The sequence below is a fragment of the Apostichopus japonicus genome, chromosome 13, assembly GCF_037975245.1.
Source record: "Apostichopus japonicus isolate 1M-3 chromosome 13, ASM3797524v1, whole genome shotgun sequence".
Lineage (NCBI taxonomy): Eukaryota > Metazoa > Echinodermata > Holothuroidea > Aspidochirotida > Stichopodidae > Apostichopus > Apostichopus japonicus.
In genome coordinates, this window is record NC_092573.1 from 20,436,222 (window position 1) to 20,446,734 (window position 10,513).

Below are 10,513 nucleotides of genomic sequence, written 5' to 3' on the forward strand. Positions count from 1 at the left end.
ATAAAAGTTAGTCCAGTCATCGAAAATTATCGCTTAGTAATTTTCGTTCCATCCCGTCCCAAACAGGAGTTAAAATATACACTATGAATGAGTTGACAACTTTTCGCACCTTTGGACAGACAAACAAAAAAACTAACAAAAAAACACTAGGTTTCATGAAAATTCAAGTAATTAGTAAACACGTGACTGAATCAGGGTGGGGCAAAAGAGACAAATTGATCGAGTGAAATTGAAAACCTTGAGTGTACGTTATCCATATACATCAACTTAAAAACGTTTACATCCTTGGAAGCGTGCTTTTGAGGCGACGATATGATTCTTTTGAAATACTTTTTTGAAACTGATATGGATATATATATATATATATATATATATATATATATATATATATATATAGTCAGAATACATTGCTAATTGTGTGAGAAAACATTCTCAATAAGTATCACATATCAAGGAAAACCTAAATCGAGAGACCTTAATCATATTGTAACCGGAATACTTGTTGTCGAATTTCTGCAGCAAGTACCTATATACATGAAACCTTATACAAATATGAAAGCAAAACTTTGAAACCCTTGTATGCTTAATTAAATTAATCAACAGCAACAAAAACGAATGTATTCCAGTTCTAGGAATAACGAAACTCTATATATAGGCCTATTTAGCAATGTTAAGGTATACATTCAACGGGATTTATACTTATTTATGTAAAATGCATTGTCAGTATAGCCAGAGGCAATATACGTCACCTTTGTCTTTCACTTTCATATTTATAAGTTAATATTTTCTAGTTTTGTAACATACATGCACCTATATGTATCGAGAAGGCCTAGATATTTCATAAGTTTAGTCACTTGCTAAAAATATATCAGTGCATAAAACACATCCACTGCCTTAAATCAAGTCTTCACTGACCATTTTCCTGAATTTACAACACATCAATTATTGTACAGGCTTTTGAGAGCCACCAAATAATTGGCAGAATTTGGTCTGTGCCTTTTATCTACTGGCAAATAGTGACAAAATTTGAAAATCCACTAGCATTTGAAAATCAACTAGCATTTATTCAGTCAATTGTCCCAATTTGCGAAGCTTGGTCCAATTGCGTAAGATGACGCTCACACTAAGAAAAAACTCCCTCTGACGACGTTTCCGAAAACATCATATATGGGTAACAAGAATAATGGAAGCTTACCCTTTATAAGGAACTTAAGGTATAAGGAAACATTATACCAAGAGGCTATAGTTCAAATGTTAGAGGTCTACTATCACGTTGTAGTAGTGATTGACTAGTTATAAAAGCAAACAAACAAACATAGATAAAGCTATTCTAAGAAGGAATATAGAAAGAGTAAAACACACAAATGAACCAAGAACAAACAACACAGAGAAATGCTGAATATATATGTGATTGCGGATACTTGGAATAGCAACACACACGCACACACACATACACACGAAAGCAACTGGCACAATATCACATTTGTTTTAAAGGTAGTCACAGAGGTCACAGGTCACAGAGGTCACAACGGAGGTCAGAGAGGGGTTTTCTTTCCTTCATCTTTTCTCTATAGTGTCCGATTTAAAAAAAACATATTTAATTTTCCTTTCAAGTAAAACTTTTGTTGCCAGATCATTAAGGCTTAGAGTATAATTTCATTGTTTAGATACTCTGAAGTAAACTCTTTATTTTTTAATATTTTATTTGACAATTGAATCGAAAGTATTTTCCTCCGTGTAATCAACAAAATAAACAGGATGAAAGACTAGCAAGGAATAACTTAAGCGACGCGAAGAGGAAATTACCAAGGAAGTTTATCATTCAGTCTGCTATAAGGCATAGAAATCAACTACTAATATCCGTGTGGTTAAGAAACAGTATGAAATGTACCTGACAACTGTTCCCATGACAACATGTTTTACACTATAGCTATATTTAGAGGGAAATGTTAGCTACTGCGAGTTCTTGTTAAAAACAAAGCAGATGAATTGTTTAAATATTGTTTCCGGTAGTATTGGCTGGATGAGGTTTCACTAGCAACGGCGATGCAACGTACCCCTCCCCAGCCCCCACCCCAATACCCAATCCCCACCTTCGCAATAGTGATGATGGTCAAGAAGAGATTTATGTATATGTATGATTACGGTTTCAATAAGTGTAAACATTGTGCACAGTATGATACGGTGCACGGTATGGTATGATATGATTTGGTATGGTATAGTATGGTTTGGTATGGTATGGTATATTGTATGGTATGATATGATTTTGTATGGTATAGTATGGTTTGGAATGGTATGGTATATTATGTATGGTATGATATGATTTGGTATGGTATAGTATGGTTTGGTATGGTATGGTATATTATGTATGGTATGATGTGATTTGGTATGGTATAGTATGGTTTGGTATGGCATGGTATATTATGTATGGTATGATATGATTTGGTATGGTATGGTATGGTTTGGTATGGTATGGTATATTGTATGGTATGATATGATTTTGTATGGTATAGTATGGTTAAGTATGGTATGGTATATTATGTATGGTATGACATGATTTGGTATGGTATAGTATGGTTTGGCATGGTATGGTATATTGTATGGTATGACATGATTTGGTATGGTGAAGTTTTGTTTAGCGTGGTATGGTATATTGTATGGTATGATATGATTTGGTATGGTATGGTATTCTATGGCATGGGATAGCACGGCGTGGCATGGCAAACAAACCAACATACAAGCAAAGAAACAAACACATAAGAGAATGACTCTCCTTTTCATGGCCGTTGTCATGCCAAACTCATTTTGAAATATTTAGGCTATATATACTTACGTTACTCAGTCCTCTTATTCCTGGAACGATAGCCAAAAAGGAGATGAAAAGGATGATAGCCGCAAAAATGAAACCTGCTTCTGTGATATCAACTGTTACGGCAGTCTTTGCCCTTGGATACTGGGCAGGGCCCAGCTCCTCCCTGAATCCTTCGTACGCCATCGTAGACAATAATCAACGGTCCCTTCGGATGCACAGTGAGGTTTGAAAACTGAACAATATTTGTGACCTGATAAAACAAGAAATATACCTTGTCAAGTTTTGCAGTGAAGTTTAGAGAAGAGGAACGGAGGAAAGAAGAAAGAAAAGAGGTTAGAACAGAAGGGATATATATATATATATATATATATATATATATATATATATATATATATACTGTGACTACGGCCAACAAATCTTCCTCCCTCCCCCTCCCGCCCGGAGGCGGAAACCGGGTCATGTGGTGTGGACGAGGTGGTATTTGTGTTTAATGACGATACATTTACCAGCCAAAGCTTATCCACGGTAGGATCGTCTAAAATGATGGATATTAGGACAAACGTGTCAAAATACCCAATTCATTAAGACAAATGCCAAATGAGTTAATGACATCCACCGACCCCCACGCTCATATTCCGAAAGGAAACACATTGCCATGAACAAAAAATGTATTTACTTCGCATATATCATTCACAAACAAAAAAAGGAGGTGGATAATTGTGTGGGGATGCGTTTAGACGCTTTGTGCATATACAAAAGCTTGGGTCATGAATATTGGAAAGTTGAGCCCATCGCTCTAAACTGACTGCGTCGCTGACGTCAGCCCGTCATATCAACATATCGTTGAATATTCAACGAGCCTGATTCTCAACGTATATGAAGAGTTACACCTTTTGTAGACTGTCAAACTACTACAGATTATCAATTCATGTCGATATTATACTATATTAATGTAATAGTATACTCGGTAAATATTGAAAATATACAGTAACACCCAACACACCAAAATAGTATTTCATATTCATACTTGTTTGATCCAGTATGAAAAGAGGATGTATACAATTTCCTCCCATATGGAGCATTTGAGTATTATCAGAAACGCATGGTTACTGAAATGATATCTTCGTTATACATGACTCGATCGAAAGATATCCTAGCTGGTAGACAGATTGGACCCGTGTCCCGTGAGATTTGGAGCTTTTGGGTGGGGGTGGGTTTCCTGCATTGAATATTGCTAATAAAGTCGCATATAGGAGGAGTCAAATAGCCTAGTGATAACGAGGCAAGGGGGGGGCGAAGGCATTCAACTGGGAGAGGGGGAGGGGGTTGGGGTGGATCAAGCTTCGAGGGGCCTCAGGGCATGTAACATATTTGAGAGGACCAACCACAAAGTTACCTCAAATCCTTCCGACGAAACGGGTCCTTTATACATTCTGAGGCCACAGAGTCGAGTTTTTGACTGGGTTTTTCTGTTCAACGATAGGTGAAGTACTTAATTACAATTTTTTCCCCCTTCAATTTTCCAACAAAAAGGGACATTTTAATTACAAATATGAAAAAGGGGTAGCAACAATGTTTCCTACACATTTAAGACTGCTTTTGGGGTTTTCTCAAATCTGCATGGATACGTGTCCCTGTGCCCCCTCACCTCTCTTGTGTCCACCACACATGGCATGTTTAAACGATATCCGATTAGGTATATCTTGAATATGAGAAAGTTTGGCCAGAGTGAAAACGAATAGTCAAACAACCCAACTGCCCAAAATACTGTTGAAACTCTCAAGTGATATTTAAAAGAATAGGTTAATAAAGAAAAGGAAAACAATTGATTTTTTACGAGTTGTTTATTCGTCGTAATTTAATGCCTGTAATGCACTATTGGAACTGAAAAGAAAATAGGGAAGTCAAACCATAAAAAGGTCACAATGAAAACGTCAAGAACACCCCGCAATCACTCATATCCAAACAGTTCTCTTTCCCCGTGTACATAATAATTCCGTGATTTCAGTATATTTCGCCTCTTCATATATATATATAATCAATATGCATATTGATGAGTTCTCATTATTTACGAAATGAAACTAGTTCTACTTCTTGAAAATAATGAAGGTGAGACGAACAGATTATTACCCCCCTGAAAGACCCCCTTCCCAGATGTCGAACAGGGTCACAACAGTTATATTATATGTAGAGATCTTTCTATATATATATATATTTCTATATATATATAACATGGATATCCCTTCATCAGAACCAACCCCTTCCAATAGGAGTTCCGCCGGATTCAAACGCGATTCCAGATTTCAACCGGTCATATAGTCAGGTGTGATAATCGTCGCAAGCTCAATATACTTTTTTTGCATGGTTATGACCTTTGACCTTACCATCAAATTTATCTGGGAAGGGCAAAATGTTGGCCTCTTTGATATAGCTAATGATTGACCTTTGACCTCTTGAACATGACTCATCATGATGACAATGGGAGGACCCTCGAGGGTTTAAAGAGGGTTGGGAGGGAGAGGAGGGGAGGGAGGGATGGCAGGGAGGGATGGCAGGGAGGGATGGCAGGGGAGGTAGGGGAGGGGAGGTAGGGGAGGGAGGGGAGGGAGGGAAGGGATGGCAGGGGAGGGAGAGGAGGGGATAGAGTGGAGGGAGGGGAGGGAGGTGAGGGAGGGAGGGGAGGGAGGAGTGAGGGAGGGGAGGGGAGAGGGGGAGGGGAGAGGCGAAGGGGCTTGGGGTCTTAAGGGAAAGGATGGAAGGGTACATTGATTACATAGGTAGAACCAGAAAGGGGTGGGGTGTGGAAAGGGGCCCTGTCGAGCAATGGTTGTCTGGCTGTCACGTGAAAAGATTGGTATGTAGTGATCACGTGTGGCATTTGTCTATATATGTTACCCCTCGTAGTTCATTTGAGTAAAACTATATACGCCCATGTCTGTTCTTGTTTTAATATAATCGGCCCTCCGTAGATGGGAGCAGGTCGCAATCATATCTGAATTAAACATGAAGTTTGCTGTTCCAACATAATGATGTTATAAGTAGAGCAGATTAGCGATGTCCATACAGAAAGAAAAACACATACGTATCAACTTTAAAATGTCAATGTTTATATACATTATCTGCTTACCTACACACACAAAAACCAATGCCATGTATCAACCTGGACGTTTTATAGGCCTAAACCACTAAGAATGTTATTATGGACAGTTTAACATGTATATGCATATAGCCTACACTGGTAGCCTACAGCATACGGCGAATACAGACTCTTATTTATAAGTTATAAGTTATTCCGAATACCAGGTAACGACTTGTTCGCATACAATCACTCAGTTTGATTCTATAGATTACCACAACTTAAATCGATAGAAAATCGTATACCGAACTGAGAGTATATGATCGTAATAATTACCTCCTTATGTCTATCCATGTATATAGCGCTTATTAGGCCTATGAAATATAACGTTAAAAACACATTCTCGATACAACATAACCATCTAAACATTATCTATCTAAATATATATTCTTTTTTTTTCCTTCTCCGTAAATGTATACGGCAAAAATAACTTGGCAATGCAGGCGAACGTTTTCATTTACGTAAAGAGTAAAATTTCTCTTACCGGTGAGCCAGGTAGTTTGGTACTCTTAGTTGTAAAGTTGTTAGTTTCAGAGGTTCAGCCAGTACAATCCTAGCTCTACAGGTTCTAACACAACAGATCCTAAAACCATTGCATAAAATTTGCACAGCTCTTTTACCACCCTCTATAGAAAGTTACCCAACCGCAAAAGAGTTCAACACAAATTGTTGCAACAGTGACGTAGGCAGAAGGAAATCCGTCAATACGACCTCGATTGGTCCCTTTTTTTCTTTTTCTTTTTTGCTTCTTCTTTTATGATGTGAAATAAACTTCATGTATAAACAGTTTGGGGGAAAACCACCTCCTGAAATTAAGCAGAAGAATGGTTCTTTTATCTTGAAGGGACTGGATTTTACGTTATCATATTGCAAACAGCTACGTCATGGCCAAACTCTTCTCACGTTTACGATAATAATAGCATGGGGTGTAAGCTCCTCCCCTAAACTTGTTGCTTAACGGGCGGTAGAATTTATCTCAAGTAGGCTATGCTGTGCGCGTAGACTATGTTCTAGTACCGATCCTCTTTGTTTGTTGTATAATGCAAAAGATCTTCTCTTACGTACGTTTGTCGAAGTTTAGTTATAAAAGACTATACGCGATGAACTAAACACTCAAGTACTATTTTAGGGTTTCCAAACAGGTTCCAAGGTTGTATGCTTCCCATGCATGTAAACTCGTTGAACAAACTTCAAAATGTACATGAACTCCAGGGAATGGAAGCAGCAATATAGCAACGTTATGCCTCCACCTGAAGTTGTAAAGCTATTTTTCGGATGGGGGAGGGGAGGGAGGGGGGGAGGGGGAGGGGCGGGGAGTGAGTTCACGTTCATTGGCTGGGATGAAAGAGTAACATCAGTGGGTGTGGTTCACCAGCTCAGGCGACAAAGACCTTGTTCTTCTTTCCCGTAGCGATTTCAAGCCCAGAAATGTATGTTAGAAAAAATGATTGCTCTTAAATATTATTTGGAATATGGACTCCCTCTTGTTCGTACTTCTTTTGTTTGAAAAGAGATGATGCTGGGGAAAGGAGGGAGGAGAGGGGAGGGAAGGTAAGGGATATATCCGTATCCGTAAAGGATATGTCCACAGTGTAAATTGATAAATGGTTGATGTAAACATTTATGTTACTGCTGTTCAAGACAACACAACTTACATAACAATTTACAGAAAGGTTTTTTTTTCATTTAAGAAGAAAAAACAGCATAATTGGTGAGCCGTTTGGCGTTCTGTATGCGCGCTAAAAAAAAACGAATAGAGTGATGTTTTCAAATTGATCATGTTTTTTAACATCTATCCCTTAAAGAATACTGCAGAACACTTAACAGATGTAACATATAACTGTTAACATTAGTCATATGTCAGTTAATGTCACTCCCATTATAAACATGGGATTATGGATGTAAGTTTGTCAATATCATAAAAACCTCCTGGAGCCTTTTGGCGTCCCATAATTTTCTGGAACTCGTATTCTTACAAGCACGCAACTTCTTTGTAAAACGAAAGAGCAATAAGCAAAAAAGAAGAAATAACAAAATTCAAAAAAAAAAAAAAATTGAAATTAGTTAATGTGTTAATCAGATGGTTCTAATATGAAACTAGATAACCCGGAATTTAAAAAAACATGTTGAGGTTTTTTTTTTTAATATTATTAATTATGAATTAATGACTTAACCATCATTTTGTTATTATCTTATAGCTAAAAATAAAATCGTACAATGTAGTACTTTCTATAGAGGTTATAAAATACAAGAATGATGACGAACATTATTTTGTTTTGAAAATATAATATTTTAATTGCATCGCAATGTGAGTGAATCCAGGATTTTATGAAGGAGGGTGTGGCCCTAGGTCGTTAAAGCCGACATCCAAGAAGAGGGGGGGGGGGCGTCTGCTTGGTGTACCACCCCGAAAAATAAAAATATCAAATGGTGAGTTCTGAGCCATAGTTAGACTACTAATTAGGCCTAAAACGGCAGTTTCTGCTAATGAATTTTGGATTATTTTGTGAGGTTGAAAATGTTCGAAGGGCTCGGAGAAAGTTGTGGAGGAGATGGGAGCGGTAGGGGAAGGGGGAAGAGGAGTAAGCTTAGCCTAAAGACCAGCGAATAAAAGCACACCAAACAGAATAAAGCAAATACAGGAGTGAATCTAGACTTATTTTGTTCAAGTTAGGGAGTCCAAAGCTTTCTATAGTGAAAGGAGGGAGGAGGGGGGGGGGGGGGGAGAAGAGAACTGGCAGAATCGATTTTCTATAAAAACAACTCCTTTCTAACCGTTTTGGGGGAAGCCCTACCGTCCCCTCTCCGACCCCGTGGCTAAGCCACTGGAAAGTATAAAGCCGCAACAACTCTTAAATAAAGATAAGATCATAAAGATCAGACAACGAGGTATACGTTATAGATATTCTTATAACTGAAAAGTCACTTGAGATTAAGACTTCTTACAACTAAAACCAACAAGATCTTAAATGTTCCTTCATGACATATAACACATGCGAGGAAAGTTGTTATGTGAGAATTTTATTTTAAGAAAATGAACAATGAAAAACTGACAGGTGACGAATTTAAACTAATTTGCGAAAGAGCAAAGAAAATTCAACATTCCATCTGTGCATGAAATAATTGATCATCGTATTACTTTAATGAGATTATTTCTTGTGAGTAAACAGACAACGAACTAGATGAAATGCATCAGGTCATAAACTTGTCGTTTACAATATGTTGATTCTGAATTATTCGAACTATATTTTCTTTATTAAGTAACATATAGAAATATACAATAGATATTAAAATTTGAATTTCTACTGTTGCATGAACATCAATAAACATATATGCAACGTTATTTAAGACAGTCTTTGAATATAAATTTTGTCTTTTTACCATAGCTATAACTCTGAGTGGACACAAGGGGAATATCGAATAGGGGTGGGGCGGGGTGGGTCGGGCGGGCGGGCGGGCGGGGTGGGTGGGTGTTGTGGGTTTGGGTGAGGTGAAGGTGGTTAACGACCCAGTCATACTAAATGAGATTACGATAGTTAAATATTATGAGGACGTACTCACCTTTAGTTGTGAATATGATAAACAAAATAATGTATGACAATCACCACTGGTTCCAAAAATATATTAAAATAATTATTGAATCGCACGTTGATCCATAGCTTCTTATTAGTGAATCGTACTATGGATGTTCTTTGTTTTACATGGTAAACGATGATGAATAATATTATATCCACGTGAAACTGGATCCACAATAAGCAATTTTTTTTATATTATTTATCCAAGTGAAATGTATTTGTCATTCTAAACTAAACGCTTAAAACATTGTCTAAACATGCCACAATGGTGTATGTGAGCTGATGCATGCAGCGGGAATATATATACTATTGATGTGAAGATGTGACACATACCAGGCCTATAATATGTTGAAATCTCGATAGAACTGGTCACTGATTAATACCGTCAATAATATTCACACGAAATTACGTGTGAAAAGAGCGTGATTTTTGTTCTTTTTCAGACACGATATGAGATCGATAAAATAAACAGATGCTCTGCATCATACTGAGTTTGTCAAATTGATATAGTCTATTTAATTCGTTTTGTTTCACCTTTCATCACTTATAATAAAAAAAAAAATGTACTTAGAATGGCCTTCATGTGGCAATTCTTCCCCTTCTCAAAGAGTAAATTACATTTGACCATGAAACAAATTACAGCATTTTTCTATACAGTTATATATATATATATATATATATATATATATATATATATATATATATTTATATTTATGTATAAATATATATAAATATATATATATATTTATATTTATATATAAATATATATATATATAAGGAGTATTGTTTAGAAAATATATTTTATACAATACTCCTTATTTGTAAATTATATGAGTCATATCTTATTTCTGTGCGTTTTGCTAATAATATATATAGATATAGATATATGTTTAAGAGGTGTGTTGCTACTTTTTTTAACTGATATATTCGAATGGGAAAAATTTTAATATGGTTTTAGTGACCATCAGAAAGACCTCAGTTATTAATTGG

At 36.6% G+C, this 10,513-nt stretch overlaps 1 protein-coding gene across 1 annotated transcript in view; it reads right to left on the bottom strand.

Moving 5' to 3' along the window:
• Positions 1–6,758, bottom strand: part of LOC139978352 (dual oxidase maturation factor 1-like) — a 31,457-nt gene extending 24,699 nt beyond the window's left edge. Inside the window, exons 1-2 of the mRNA XM_071988484.1 lie at positions 6,433–6,758; positions 2,834–3,062 (exon numbers count right to left, since the gene is read on the bottom strand). Coding sequence (XP_071844585.1) covers positions 2,834–2,995 — 162 coding nt within the window. The 5' untranslated portion in view covers positions 2,996–3,062; positions 6,433–6,758. The remainder of the gene's footprint in view (positions 1–2,833; positions 3,063–6,432) is intronic.
• Between the last annotated feature and the right edge of the window lie 3,755 nt (positions 6,759–10,513).